Source organism: Pongo abelii, chromosome 1 (assembly GCF_028885655.2).
Source record: "Pongo abelii isolate AG06213 chromosome 1, NHGRI_mPonAbe1-v2.0_pri, whole genome shotgun sequence".
In the NCBI taxonomy this organism is placed as follows: Eukaryota; Metazoa; Chordata; class Mammalia; order Primates; family Hominidae; genus Pongo; species Pongo abelii.
Window position 1 is genome coordinate 190,099,271 of NC_071985.2, and position 16,415 is coordinate 190,115,685.

General features: G+C 42.9%; 1 protein-coding gene across 2 annotated transcripts in view; it reads right to left on the minus strand.

Moving 5' to 3' along the window:
* CFAP57 (cilia and flagella associated protein 57) overlaps window positions 1-16,415 on the minus strand; it is an 87,745-nt gene that overhangs the window by 35,545 nt on the left and 35,785 nt on the right. For both annotated transcript variants that reach the window (XM_054536692.1, XM_024252728.3), the window contains exons 10-13: window positions 13,392-13,604; window positions 10,408-10,581; window positions 4,961-5,122; window positions 835-990 (exon numbers count right to left, since the gene is read on the minus strand). In XM_054536692.1, the coding sequence (XP_054392667.1) occupies window positions 835-990; window positions 4,961-5,122; window positions 10,408-10,581; window positions 13,392-13,604 (705 nt within the window). The remainder of the gene's footprint in view (window positions 1-834; window positions 991-4,960; window positions 5,123-10,407; window positions 10,582-13,391; window positions 13,605-16,415) is intronic.

Here is a 16,415-nt window from a genome sequence, read left to right on the forward strand (position 1 = left end):
TCCTGACAATCCAGGAATCAGTATTCTGCTAGTTATTCTCTATCTATGCTTTGATTTTCTTATCTTTTTGTTTTTCTTATCTTTTCGCTTTTTCTTATCTTTTCACTTTTTCTTATCTTTTCACTTTGTTTTTAAATAAGTTTCTCCTAATCATAATTCTCATTGTAGAGAATTTAGAAATTACAAAAAGTATGAAAAACAAAATTTAAATTATCTGTAATCTCAACTTACAGAGATAATTATACTGTTATCTATTTTCTATATGTATTTTACTACTATAGATTAGATTAATTAATCTGTTAATACCACTACTAATACTGATTAATACCATTCACCATAAAGTGGCTTATATTCTGCTTTTTTTCACTTAGCAATTGATTGTAAGCATTTATTTTTATTGATTGATTGATTGATTTTTAGACAGAGTCTCTGTTGCCCAGGCTGGAGTGCTGTGGAGTGATCTCAGCTCACTGCAACCTCCACCTCTCAGGTTCAACTGATTCTCATGCCTCAACCTCCTGAGTAGCTGGGACTATGGGCACGCGCCACCATGCCTGGCTAGAGATGGGATTTCACCACGTTGGCCAGGCTGGTCTTGAACTCCTGACCTCAAGTGATCCGCCCGTCTTGGCCTCCCAAAATGCTGGGATTACAGGCGTGAGCCACTGTGCCTGGCCAGTTGTAAGCATTTCTGATATCAACAAATATGCTTTAAAATTGGACATTTTCACATATCTTACTGTTTGAGCATAGCTTGGGCAGTATATGCCAGTCCTGTCTTGAAAGTGGAAATTTCTTGTTATTTGTGCTTGTTGGTCAGTCTCTTAAACAGACCTGGTTTTTTGTTTTCAAGGACTCCATTTCCTGGATGAACTTCTCTGTTAGCTCCTTAATCTTCTCAGAATAGTTCATGTCCTTTAGTCGGAGTTGATACTCATTCTCCATTTTTAATTCCTCCACACGAGTCTTTAGCTCCAACATAACCTGAGCCTTTGGGACAAGGACAGAGAATCAAGAACACTGACAGTGAGGGTGACTCAGAATATTTAAACCTGCGGCCTTGACCTGAGACCTGCAGCTCTGCCTAGCTTCAAACTCAATGTGTCTCAGCTAGAACTTGTCATCTTTTCCCCAGAAGGCACACCGGCTAAAAACGAGGAGACATATGACCTTCCTCCTCTATCCTCAAAAAATCCTTACTACATTGTGCCAGTAATGCGCTCATCTCATTCAAGTCGGCTTAAACGTCTCCTGCTTGACGAGGCTGACTTGGACCACACTGTTTAATTCTGCAACCCCTTCCCATTCCCAAGACCCATCACCTCTCTTACTTTGCTCTACTTCTTATTTCCTTAGATCTTGCACTTCTATAATTTACTTATTATTTTGTTTATTGTTTTTATTCTTCTTTCCCCATCAGAACTTGAGCTCCACGTAGACCAGAATCTTTGTAGGGTTTATTTGCTGATATATCCCAAGTACTGGAACAATGTCTAACACAGAGTAAGATCTCAGAAGATATTTACTGAAGCATGATGGCTGTCCCCATGGAACTTAGAGTCTACTGAGGCAGCCAGATAAACACATTATTACAAATTGTGGTAAGTGCCCAAAGCTGGGTGGTTCTCAGTACTGCCAATCTGTCCCTCTTGATGTCTTCTTAGATTCACTTTTATTACTTTAATATAGGTCCTAACTCTTCTGTCTTGCTGGTTTTTATGCCTAGTATCTTCTTATTCTTCCTTTTTTTCTTTTCTTTTTTAATTTTTTTTTTTTGAGACATGGTTTCACTCTGTCACCCAGGCTGGAGTGCGGTGGTGTGATCATGGCTCACTGTAGCCTTGACCTCCTGGGCTCAAGTGATCCTCCCACCTCAGCCTGACAAGTAGCTGGGACTACAGGCATGCCCCACCACACCTGGCTAATTTTTATATTTTATATTTTTTGTAGAGATGGGGGTCTCACTATGTTGCCCAGGCTGGTCTCGAACTCTTGGGCTCAAGCGGTCCTCCTGCCTCAGCCTCCGAAAGTACTGGGATTACAGGCTGAGCCACTGCACCCGGCCTAGTGTCTTCTCCCATTGTACTCACTGATGCCAACGTTTTCTAAAAATACTATAATACACACACCCTTCATTTCCTTAAAAAGTTAATGTTGATGACAGAGTGGGTCAGAATGCAGTGTTTTCTTCTTGCTTACCTATGGGGACACCCCGTGCATCCCTGTCTCATCATTTCTGGTCTGTCTCCTCTACCACCTGTGAACGACTTGACAGGAATGGATTATGCACATTTCTGCATTCCTGGCCAGCAGACTAGTGAGGATCTGGTGCACAGGAAGTACTGAGATGAAGGATAAGCACAAATTGCACGTGCAAAGTCAGAGAGGATGGAGCAGGAATGCCTGGCTAGGGCACTCACTGCATGTGATATGGCACAGGTTGGATGCATAGGAAGGGGCCGCCGAGACTGCGTCAGACCATCAGGGGCCCAGCAGGCCATGCTAGGAAGTTTGGATTTTATCCTAGATGGCTTCCAAAGGTCCTCATCGAACCCGATCAGGCTGACTTTGGTGTTATAAGATCTCTCCAATGGCGGTACGCAGCACGGACTAGATTAAGGAAGGACCAAAGGCAGAATGATGAGTTACTGGGGTGGGTCAGGGGCAACTGCATAGACCAGGTGAGAGACGGACAGCGTTTGAACTGAGGTAGGGGAGGGGACCGGAGAAGAATGGAGAGGTTGGAGAGAGTGAGTTTAGAGAGGGTAGTGCCTGGTTGGGTGTGGGGTGGAGAGGTAAGGATCATGGATGAAGGCTGTCTCCTAGGTAGAAGGACCGGTACCTGAGGGTGGGGCTTGGCCTGTCTTGCTTCACTGCTTTATCCCCAGAACCTAGCATAAAACTAGCAACATGGTCAGCACTGAATGAATACTTATCAATGACCCCAGGGGTCTGCCCTGGCTAGTGGGATATATTTATCCATGGGAACGACCCGGCCTTTGACATGCTCTGTTTGAGGTCCTTGTTCAGTGTCCTTCCTCCATCTTATTCTTCATGTTGCTGCAGAGTAGTCTCTCCGAGATGCAAATCATATTAAGTCATTCCCTAGCCTAAATTTATGAATGGTCCTTATGAACAATGTCCAGCCTAATGCAGGGTGTAAAAGGACCCCCTGACCTGTTTCTCTCCAGCTTCATCTTCAGCCCTTCTCTCTGGCACACCCTAACTAGGAGCAGCTTTGCAGACCACCACTCCCTCATCCCTCTGCACACACTCACTGCTCATTGCTCACTGGCCCTTGTCCATTTGTTTTGGAAGGCTCTGAGCAAGGCTCATGTCCTCTGGCACCACCTGGCCTGAGCCAAGTTCCTTCCCCTGTGCTCCCACAGCATCGTTCTTTCATGACACTTCATTCCACTGCACGTTTAATTCCCTTCTTTGTGATACTCTGCCCTCTTCCCAGGCTATCAGCTAAAGGATGCTTTATGTCTTTTATCTCTGTAATCCCAGACCTTAATATAGTGTCAGGTACACAGCAGACCCCTCTGTAAATCCTAGGCAGAGAAGGTAAATCATGGCCTGAGAGTTACATAGACTATAACAGAATATAAAGAGAGTTGGGAATTCTGGGAACATGCTTTTTAAGGGGCAGGCGGAGGAAGAGCCAGGACAGAAGCGGGGAGGAGGAGTCAGAAAGGTTTACAGGGAACAGAGTGTGGTCACAAGGATGGTAAGACAGACGGGAGTTTCAAGAAGGAGCGGTATATGCACGAGTCATTTCCAGCCTGGCAGCAGTACTGTCAGGCCCATCTGGGGGCTGTGGTCAGAAGTCAGCTTGGGCACCTTCAGGCCTTTGGTTCAGCCTGCTGTCTCCTATTTGGCCTCTTCCCCTACCCTCTGGGAAGAACAGAAAAGATAACAGAGAAAAGGAAATGTTCCTTCTGCAGCAGATCAGGCCCCCACTCTCACGGGGCCCTCCCTTATCCTCTTCTCCCTCTGCTTTTCCTGCAGAAAATTCTAGGGAGCTCTGGAAGGGATCTCCAGCAAATGCCAGGGGCTTGTCACCCTGCTTTGTGGCAGTGTTGTATTGCTGCTCTGATGGCTTTACTTGTTTCTATCCCTCACTTGACTGTAAGCTTCCTGGTCATGTCACAGGGCCCACAACTGTCTTTTCACACGTGCATCCCCAGTGCCTAGCAAATGGTAGGTGTTCAATAAACACACTTAAGATTCTGGACAAACAGCAATGACTGTGTAGCTTTGCGATCCTCCATGAGCCTTGTGCGTTTATCATCCATTCAGCTTCTACCTTAGGGAGCGTAGCACAGAGCTATGCACTCATATCTCTGCAAAACACACCTTTATGGAATGTTTACTGCATCCACAGGAAGGAAGGGATGTCCCTTTGGTATAGTGATTAAGGGAGGGGAGCTCTGGATTAAATCTGGATTAGAACTCTAATCCTATTAATTATTAGCACACTGACTTTGGACACATCCCTCAAGCTCTCCTAACTTGTTTTTTGAAACATGGGGAGAATGACTATCTTCTTCATAGAGATGTTGTGAGATTTAAATGAGAACATACTTTACTTTTGTAAATATTTATTGATTGTCTTCCATGTGCCCAGCATGTGCTAGGAACTGTTGGTCATAAGAGAACTGTATGCTTCATTATTCTTGGTTTCAAAGAGTAGGAAGAGAAAACCAGATCACAGAATAAAAGCAAAGCACAGTGTAAGTCAAGACGATCACATGGCAGAAAGACAGGCAGAGTAGGGTGAACAGTGGCAGTGAGGAGGAGAGCTTGGTTGTGTGGACAGCGGATGTGCAGGGAGCCGTGGGGGTCTGCACTGGGCATAGGGTGTAGTCAGGCTGTAGAGGGCCCCAGTGCTGGACCCACATCTGAATGCAGTCTGGTAAGGAATTCCATGTCCCTCTTCATTAGATCCAGTTCTTACCTTTTCTTCCATGTCTGTTTTAGTCACAAGCACCTCTTCGGCAAAGCCCACCTCCCTCTCTCGCTTGATTCCCCGGCCATCCTTATCAAAGACCTTCCAGGTGAACAGGCAGCCATCCTCAGCAGCAGTCAGCAGGAACTGATCATCAAAGGTAAGCAACATCTGAAGAGAAAAATTTCATGGCCAGGAAGCTTTCAAGGTCACAGATGACCAGGGCTGAGCCAGCTGTTGCGCAGGGCTTCCCCCCATGCAATCCTGGGCACAGCCTCACAGGGAGGTAAACTTGATCCCAGGTAAGAATGAGACAGGAGCCCTCACAGGCATCTGTTAATGAATAGAAGAAGTAAGGTTATGTCTACATTCCCTGTGGATTTGGAATCTGAAGAGTCAGCTATTATCTAGAACATACAAGAAACTCTCAAAACTCAACAGTAAAAAAGCCAAACAATCCAATCAGAAAGTAGACAAAAGATACGGAGACATTTCACCAGGGAAAATATACAGACAGCAAGTAAGCACATGAGGAGATGCTCCATATTATTAGCCATTTAGGAAAATGCAAAATTAGGACCATGATGAGATATCACTACACACCCATTAGAACAGCTAAAATAAAAAACAGTGACAACACCAAGTGCTGGCAATGATGCAGAGAAACTGGGTCTCATACATTCTTGGTAGGAATGTAAAATGGTACAGCCACTCTGAAAAATAGCTTGGCAGTTAAAAAAAAAAAAAAAACTGAATATACACTTACCATATGATTCAGCAATTATACTCCTGGGCATTTATCCCAGAGAAATGAAAACTTATTTCCACACAAAAGCCTGTATATGATTGGTCACAGCAGCTTTATTTATAGTAGCTGAAAACTGGAAAAAATTAAAAATATCCTATGATAGGTGAATGGCTACACAAACTGTGATTTGTTTTTCATGGAATACTACTCAGCAATAAAAGGGAATAAACTATGATTGATACACAACACAACTTGGATGGATCTGAAGGAGATTAAGCTGAGTGGAAAAAGCCACAATCAGGACATTAAGCTAAAAAGCTTCTGCACAGCAAAGGAAACAATCAACAGAGTGAAGAGACAACCTGTCGAATGGGAGAAAATATTTGCAAACTATTACTCTGACAAAAGACCAATATCCAGAATACACAAAGAACTCAAACAACTCAACATTAAGCAAACAAAAAAATCTAAAAATCTCATTAAAAAGTGGGCTAAGGGATGGGCGTGGTGGCTTACGCCTGTAATCCCAGCACATTGGGAGGCTGAGGAGGGTTAATCACCTGAGGTCAGGAGTTTGAGACCAGCCTGGACAACATGGGGAAACCTCGTCCCTACTAAAAATACAAAAATTAGCTGGGCGTGGTGGCAGGCACTGTAATCCCAGCTACTTGGGAGGCTGAGGCAGGAGAATCCCTTGAACCCGGGAGGGGGAGGTTGCAGTGAGCCGAGATTGAGCATTGCACTCCAGCCTGGGTGACAAGAGCAAAACTTTATCTCAAAAAAAACAAAATAAAACAAAACAAAAGTGGGCTAAGGACATGAATAGACATTTCTCAAAAGAAGACATACAAATGGCCAACAGGTATATGAAAAAATGCTCAACATCACTAATCATCAGGGAAATGCAAATCAAAACCACCATGAGATGCCATCTTACCCCAGTTACAGTAGGTATTATTAAAAAGACAACAAATAACAGATTCTGGCAAGAATGCAGAGAAGAGAGAACTCTTATACACTGTTGGTGGGAAGGTTAAATTAGTACAACCACTATGGAAAACAGTATGTAGACTTCTCAAAAAAACTAAAAATAGAACTACCATACAATCCTGCAATCTCATTACTGGGTATTTATCTAAAGCAAAGGAAATCAGTATATTGAAAGGATACCTGCACCCCACCCCCCATATTTATTGTACCACCAATAGTAAAGATATGGAATCAACCTAAGCATCCATCAGTGGATGAATGAATAAAGAAAATGTGGTATATATACCCACTGAAATACTATTTGACCATAAAAATGAATGAAATAATGTTTTTGCAGCAACATGGATGGAACTGGAGGTCGTGAAGTTAAGTGAAATATGTCAGGTACAGAAAAACAAATATTGTATATTCTCATTCATATGTGAGAGCTAAAAAATGTTGACCCTAGTCTGGCATGATGGCATGTGCCTATAATCCCAGCTACTTAGGAGGCTGAGGTGGAAAAATCGCTTGAACCCAGAGATCATGCCATTGCACTCAAGCCTGGACGACAGAGTGAGACTCTGTCTCAAAAAAAAAAAAAAAAATGTTGACCTCATAGAGGTAGAGAGTGGCATGATAGATACTAGGGAAGAGTGTATGGGTGGGTGGGGTGCTAAAGAGAGGATTGGTTAACAGATACCAACATTAGATAGAAGAAATCAGTTTTCTTTTCTTTTTTTTTTTTTTGAGAAAGAGTCTGCTGTGTTGCCCAGGCTAAGAGTGCAGTGGCACGATCTCCCGGCTCACTGCAATCTCTGCTTCTCAGGTTCAAGCAATTCTCCTGCCTCAGCCTCTCGAGTAACTGGGATTACAGGCATGCACCACCATGCCTGGCTAATTTTTTATATTTTTAGTAGAGACGGGGGTTTCACCATGTTGGCCAGGCTGGTCTCAAACTCCTGACCTCAAGTGATCTGGCTGCCTTGGCCTCCCAAAGTGTTGGGATTACAGGCATGACCCACGTGCTGAGTCAAAGAAGAAATAAGTTCTAATGTTTGATAGCAGAGTAAGGTGACTATAGTTAACAACAATGTATTGTATATTTTAAAATTGCTAGAAGAGAGGACTTGAAATGCTCCTAACACACAGAAATCATAAATATGCGAGATGGATACACTCTATGACTGTAACAAAATATCACAGGTACTTCATAATATGTACAAATACTATGTATCAATAAAAAAGCCATTTCCAGAAGGCCACATACAGTATAATTCCATATACAGTTCTCAAAATGACAAAGGTTATGGAAATAAGAACAAATTAGCGGTTGCCAGGGATTAAAGATGATAGTCAGGAGGAGTGGTATGACTCTAAAGGGCAGATGGAGATCTTTGTGGGAATGGAATGGTTCTATATTGTGATTGTAGTGGTGGTTACACAAACTGTGCATGTGAGAAATAATTCGGAACTACATATACACTGTGGACCATGTCAATTTTCTGGTTTGATATTTTGCTACAGTTCTAGAAAATGTAATTACTGGGGGAAACTGATTGAGGGATACATCGGAACTCTGTGCCATCTTTAAAATTTCCTCTAACCCTATAAGTATTTCAAGATAAAAAGTTAAAACAAAAGGATTAACTGTGAAAAATGTCTTCTCACAATCAGCAGTATGTGTCAAGAGTCTTGAGAATGGCAATACTCTTGAATTCAGGAATTCTCTCTCTAGGAATTTAGTGTTAGGAGAGAATCAGAGATGCGCATATAAATTTGTAAACTGGGCTGTTCACTATAGATCATAAGATAATTTAAATGCCTAATTGCAAGAGAAGAGTTAGTAAGTTACAGTCCATCGTAGGATAGGATATTTGTGTAGCTACTAAAATCATGCTTCTGAGGAATATTTAATTGTATGGACAAACGCTTACAGTAGTGTGAAGTTAAAAACTAGCAGGCCATGAGACTGGCCTCACAGTATGATCTTAATTTTATTTAAAACACACACACGTGGAAATGTAGAAGGAAATGCATCAAAGAAATGATACTATTACGAGGATTTTTTTTTTTTTTTTTTGAGACAGAACCTCGCTCTGTTGCCCAGGCTGGAGTGTAGTGGCGCCATCTTGGCTCACTGCAACCTCCGCCTCCCAGGTTCAAGCGATTCTCCTGCCTCAGTCTCCCCAGTAACTGGGACTACAGGTGCGTGCCACCACGCCCGGCTAATTTTTTGTATTTTTAGTAGAGACAGGGTTTCACTGTGTTAGCCAGGATGGTCTCTATCTCCTGACCTCATGATCTGCCCGCCTTGGGCTTCCGAAGTGCTAGGATTACAGGCGTGAGCCACTGCGCCTGGCAAGGATTTTTATTTTTAAAATAAACATGTATTGCTTCTATAATCAGAAAAATAAATACCTTATCCACAAAACTTAGCAGATCTGAAGGGAAGAGGTGGAATATGTTGTAGTAATTTACTTTGGACCCAAGGCCCAAGCTTGGTACAGAAATGTTCTGTTTTATAATGAGAAACCTTTTCTTAATACAGCTAGTGTTGCAGGTAAGTCACTAAGGAGTTTGGGACATAATTCAAAACCTCAGGTGCTGTGTCATTCAATCTGCAGAAAGAGAGAGTAAGGAAGAGGAGACACATACCTTCCCAGTGCCTGTTTTTCAGGGGGTCCAGTGTAGGTATAGACATTACTTTTTTTTTTTGCACTATGAATAACCTTTAATTTACTATTGGCTATGATTTCTTGGCACTCATTTCACATGCAAGATAATTATTTTTTATTTCATTTTTAAAATTGTGGTAAAATACATATTCTGTAAAATTTGCTATCTTAACAATTTTCAAGTGTACAGTTCATGTTACTAAATACATTTGTAATGTTGTGCAGCCATTGCCACCAACTACCCCCATAACTCTTTTGTCTTGTAAAACCAAAACTCTATACCTATGAAACAATCATTCCTCATTCCCCCTTCCTGCAGCCCCTGCCAACCACCACTCTGTCTTTACGATTCTGACTGCTCTAAGTATCTCCTAAAAGTGGGATCACACTGTACTTATCTTTTTGTGGTTGGCCTTATTTAATTTAGCATAACATCCTCAAGGTTCATCCATGTGGTAGCACATTGCAGAACTCCCTTCCTTTTTAGGCAGGATATTGTTCCGTTGTATAGATATACCATCTTTTGCTTATGCATTCGTCTGTCGATGGACACTTGGTTGCTTCCACATTTTGACTGTTGAACATAGATACTACTTTATGAGAAGGGTGGATGGAAGGACAATTTACAAATGTGTACTCATGGTATTGCCCCTGGGGTGGCCTTTTGTACCCTCAGGGAGAGGTAGGGGCCAATCTTCAGGGCTATGGCTCCTTTCAGTCTGGGGCATTCTCTGGAGGAGGAGGCAGCTGTGGTCAAGTGCAGCCCACACTCACGGCAGCTATGGCATCCACCAAACGGCCCCTTATTATGCATAATATTATGGTGAAAACGTTGTACATACATTTTTAGGTGTATCTCTGATGATTTCCTAGGCTAAATTCCTGGAAGTAGTTTAAACAAAGAGTATATTCATAGTCAATAGATGGTGAATCAATGAATGATGGATGAATAAATATGAGAGAAGAAGGAGAGAGAAAAGACATTGGGAGGTTGAAGGGATGAACAAGGCATGTGGCAGGCAGGTGTGGGACTGGGTTCCTGGGGAGAGGGCCCCGCTCACCTTGGTGATAGGACCAGCATGGGCCTGGTACTCATTGAATTCCTTCTGCAGAGGCAGAGGGTACTTCATGGCACGAATGGTTCCCACCGAGGTGCCCACAAACATCATGCGTCCAGAATGCGAGATGACAATGGCAGTGTAGGTGACGTCAAACGCCGATATCTCTCGAAGGATCTGGGACACAGGCAGCTCTGCTCAGTGTGAGGGGTTGAGCTGTGGCCCCCACGTCCCAGTGCCATTCTCTCTTACCCTCTGCTCTAACAGATCCCTAGGGGCTTGTCTTTAAAAAATGCTTTTTCTATCCCTTTTGGCATCTGGAAGAGTGCCTAGCACAAAAAAAGGCACAAACTAGATATTCCTTGTTGTGTTGCTGGTAAATAACCAGTTTCATGAGTTAGGAATAATACTAATAGAGAGAGATATTCATATAGCACTTACTATGTGCCAAGCACTGTTCTGTGTCTTCTCCATGTTGCAACTCATTCAATCCTCACGAAACCCTCTGAGGCAGTTACTGTTATCCCTAGTCTACAGATGACGGTCCATCTGTGTGAAAGGCACTTGCTTCAACTCATGTACCTGGGCGGGCTCCAGTCTCTGCTTTGACTGCTATGCATGGGTGCATTTCAAAATGAGAATGGGCTATTGCTCATAAATGCATTCAGCAAGCATTTATTAATGCTCATTACATAAGCAAAACCATATATTAGTCTCCCCTTATCCTTGAGGGATATGTTCCAAGATCCCCAGTGGTGCCTGAAACCACAGATAGTACTGAACCCTATATATACTATGGTTTTCTCCTATACGTACATAACTACGATATGGTTTAATTTATAAATTAGGTCCAGTAAGAGATAAAAATACCTAATAATAAAATAGAATAGTTATAAGAATACTGCATAAAAGCTGTGTGAATGTGGTTTCTCTCTCTCAAAATATCTTACTCACAGTATGGTACTCACCTGTTTTTGGACCTTGGTTGACCACAGGTAACTGAAACTGTGGATAAGGTGGGACTACTGTACTATCAGAGCGCCCCTTCATTCCATCACTCATTCATGCATTCATCCACCCACCCACCTACACACATATTTTTTTTCTTTTATTATTATTATTATACTTTAAGTTCTAGGGTACATGTGCACAACATGCAGGTTTGTTACATATGTATACATGTGCCATGTTGGTGTGCTGCACCCATTAACTTGTCATTTACATTAGGTATATCTCCTAATGCTATCCCTCCCTGCTCCCCCCATCCCACGACAGGCCCCGTTGTGTGGTGTTCCCCACCCTGTGTCCAAGTGCTCTCATTGTTCAATTCCCACCAATGAGTGAGAACATGCGGTGTTTGGTTTTCTGTCCTTGCGATAGTTTGCTCAGAATGATGGTTTCCAGCTTCATCCATATCCCTACAAAGGACATGAACTCATCCTTTTTTATGGCTGCATAGTATTCCATGGTGTATATGCACCACATTTTCTTAATCCAGTCTATCATTGATTTGGGTTGGTTCCAAGTCTTTGCTATTGTGAATAGTGCCACAGTAAACATATGTGTGCATATGTCTTTATTGCAGCATGATTTATAATCCTTTGGGTATATACCCAGTAATGGGATGGCTGGGTCAAATGGTATTTCTAGTTCTAGATCCTGGAGGAATCACCACACTGTCTTCCACAATGGTTGAACTAGTTTACAGTCCCACCAACAGTGTAAAACTGTTCCTGTTTCTCCACATCCTCTCCAGCACCTGTTGTTTCCTGACTTTTTAATGATCGCCATTCTAACTGGTGTGGTGTGAGATGGTACCTCATTGTGGTTTTGATTTGCATTTCTCTGATGGCCAGTGATGATGAGCATTTTTTCATGCCTACACACACATTTATTGAATGCTGTGCACCACACAATGTGCCAGCTAGTAGGGCTGCCAAGAGGAGCAAAACATGGCCCTGCCCTAAAGGGGCTTTATTCTGGCACAGCACTGATAGCTGCCATTGAATTAGGACCGGGCTACTCGGGGGTACACAGGAGAGTCACCATACTGTCAGCTGTGTTCCAGCCACGGGGAGACCTGCCTTGGGCTAGCTTGCTGCCGTGGTATCTACGCACTTTCCCAGGCATCAGTCACAGGAAAAGTGGGAGGAGCCAGCTGGAGGAGCGCACAGGCCATGTTTGTATGACTCATCCTTGCTGAGCTCCTCTGTTTTCCCTTCACTATTTGGAGCCCAATGTAACTGTACAGTTTCAGAGTTTGGGGATTTCAAAAGAATACAGTGGCAAGCCTAGGTGAGAGCAGCTAACTGCACAGTCATGCATCGCTTGATATGGGATACATGGTTAGGCTATTTTGTCACGCAAACATCACGGAGTGTATTTACACAAACCTAGCTGCGACAGCCTACTATACACCTAGGCTATGTGGTAGAGCCTACTGCTCCGAGGCTACAAACCTGAACAGCATGTGACTATGCTGAATACTGTAGGCAACTGTGACACAATGGAAAATATCTGTGTATCTAAACAGAAAAGGTACAGTGAACATTTGGCATTATAATCTTATGGCATTACAATCTTGCAGCCCATGTGGTCCATCACTGGTGTTACTCAGTGCATACTGTAGTTAGGTTTTTACCCCAGGAACGTAAGTGCAGACCAAGGATAAGAGTACAGTTTAGAGATGACATGACCTCCATGCCTGGAAGGTGGGAGAGAAGTTACAGACAGCAAGTAAAACAGAAATGAAAAAAGAGCTCCGCAATTTACAATTTCACCCAGTCAGGAAGGAAACTGGGCAGAAAATTCAGGAAGTGACGATAACTGAGCTAATCCAAAAGGAATGAGGAGCCTGATGTTATCTTGGGAAGAAGGGGCCCTGTATGCAGAGGCCCTCATTCCATGCATACTTTGTGCTGTAAGCACGGGAGGCTGTCCCTGCAGATCCGTGCACCAGCCCAGAGGCGGGGCAGGGGCAGACTCACCAAGGAATCCGCAATCTCCTTGAGGGTGTGGTCTGATCCAACAGCAAAGATAATTTTGGCATCGGGGGAGACAGTAACACAGTTGTAGCTGCAAGACTTGAGCACACATTCTGTCTCTCTTTTTCCTGTGGACAGATTCCATTCATACACAGCACCATCTGTGCCACCAGAAATCAGTTTGCTATCATCTGCGTTCCACACAATTGAGCGAATCTGCAGGAGAGGAAGACATATCCAGTGAAGAGTGTACACACACTTACACCCTAACACAGAAAAGGGTGCAAACTCCTCAGGTGCTCCACTAGACTGAGCAGAACGTCCTTTCCTGCTGTAGGCCCTTCTGTTAGCACAAAACATAGCTTCTTGTGAACATTCACATTCTGTTTTCTATGATGCTTGCAAATTACTGAAGGTGAAACACTCCCATTTCTTTTTCACTTTATGAACGTAAAGACTGAATCGTACAGGTTTCTTAAGGCTAGAACCAACCAATTATTGCTGTTTTTTCAAAACATTTTTGACGTAATTATATATTCACAGAAACTTGCAAAAATAGCACAGAGAGTGGACTTCTGGAATGGCACGGTAAGGACCTCAACTTGACCTTCTCTCTGACAATGTAGGTTAACTGGTAAATATGATAAAAATAATCATTTAAAGTCTTTAGAAGGCTGGGTGCAGTGGATCACATCTGTAGTCCCAACACTTTGGGAGGCTGAGGTGGGAGGATCACTTGAGCCCAGCAGTTTGAGAATAGCCTGGGTAACATAGTGAAACCCTGTCTTTATAAAAATAAAAATAATAAGCTGGGCATGGTGGCATGTGCTTGAGGCAGGAAGATGGTTTGAACTGGGGATGCTGAGGCTGCAGTGAGCTGTGAGTGTACCACTGCACTGTACTCTGCCTCAGTGACAGAGTGAGACCCTGTCTAAAATAAAATAAATAAAATGTCTCTGGAAATTGTCCTCAGGGAATACAGCAAATGGAAAAACATTCATTCAAGAAAATCTACTCAATCCCAGTAAGAACAGAGTCTGCTGCATTTAAGCCATGACTCTCTCTGTTACGGCCTCAGCTCCAGAAACTTCACTGCTGTGCACTCTGGGCAGGTGTGGCCAAGATAAGGACTCCCTCTCCCCATAGCTCCCGGTCATGGGCTATGGTTTCAGTCTGGAAAGGGAAACTGCTGGGATTTCTTATTCTTACCCCAGATCTATGTTGCAGAAGCTCTATTCCAAGCAGGTGTGGCCAAGAGGGCTCAGACTCTCTTCCCCCTGGCCCATTCTCACTTGGAGTGGAAGAAACTCCACTCCAAGCTCAGCATACTGAGAATAACTGTGCCCTAATGATTCCTGACCCAGTTTGCTCATAGAGTGAAAGTTCCAAGCCATGAAGGGCAAGCCAAAAAGACGAGGGGCTTACACATGTACACACATACACACGTGCACGCACACACATGCACACACCTCAAGTGTCACTCACAGAAGTGAGGATGTTACTCCTGGAAAAGCAGGTCCCCGCCCCAGCTCTGGTGCAGTGGAGCAAAGGTTCTGTCCGTGGGAAAGTCAGGTGCTAAGACAGGGAGCTCTACAGCTCTGCTTGAGGGGGCTGACTTTATTTGGAATAGAACACGGAAAAGTCCATGCCTATGGGCATTGTCTAAAACAGTGGAGATCTTGGTGGAAAGTGATTAAGAGGAGGCTGATAACTCCAGGATGTAAGCAAAATGATATAGAGGAGTGGAATTTTGATAGAACAAGGGAAAGGGACAGTGAAGAAGAGTCCTTCAGGGATAACAGACAACTCTAGGGTCTGGAAGGTCTTGTGTATGTGCTAGGCTGTACTGATTCAGGTGCAGTCAGAGTGGGATATGGGGAAAACTTGAAAGCATCTCCTAAGCTACACAAAGACCCGTTAACATAGGGCAGAGTCTCTGGCACAATCGGCCTACCAAACAAAACAGTCTACCAAATGCTGAACATTAACCTCTCCCGACCCAGGGGCATCTCCTAGAAAGCCAGGCTTAAAAATGAAATCATATTCATCCCTTGCAGCCTGGAAGACTCTGTGCATACCCAAGGCTGTACCCTCTTATGTACAATCAGAGAGGGGACATCCAAACTACCAGTCTCTGGCCGAACATGATGCAAAAGCCGTCACTCTCTGAATTGTGATAGCATTTTCCAAGCCACACATAAATCTGGTAGTAAAAGGTAAAAACCTAATTGTCTAAGGGGGTTTATGCACAATCTATAACTAATAAGCAGCTTAGGCAACTCATGGGCAACCCTAGGTAGCCAGGCTAAAAGAAAAGATGAAAAATATCTGAGTAGTGATATAAGACACTGCACACTATAGGGGAAACAGACTTTACAGAATTAGCTCAGCCAAGTCACGAAACAGATAATCAGCCAACCAACCAACAACAACGCCCTGGGGGGGACACATATCCAGAATTGCTACAAAATATTGTCTAAAATATTCAGCCAACAAAAAATTGAAACATAAACAAACAAACAAAAAGAGTATAACCAATAAGAAAAAGAAAGAAAGAAAGCATTCAGGCAATAGAAATTACCTTTGAAGGGGCCCAGATGGTAGATTTTGCAGACAAAGACTTCAAAGTAGCTAACACAAATAAATTCAATTAACTAAAGGAAACTATGCTTAAATAATTAAAGGAAGGTAGGATGACAAGCCTCATCAAATAAAGAATATAATAAGAAAACAGAAATTAGTTTAAAAATCAAATGGAAATTCTGGAGTTGAAAAATACAATAACCAAAACGAAAAATTCACTAGAAGGCTCAACAGTAGATTTGAGCTGGCAAACTTGAAATAGCTCAATAGAGATTGTGCAATTGCAAGAACAGAGAGAAACACTAATCAAGAAAAATTAACATTAACAGAGTTTCAGAGAAATGTGGGCATCCATTAAATGCACCCACATATGTGTACTGTAATGAGAGTACTAGGAGAAGAGAGAAAAACAACAAATATTCAAATAAATAATGCTGAAAAATC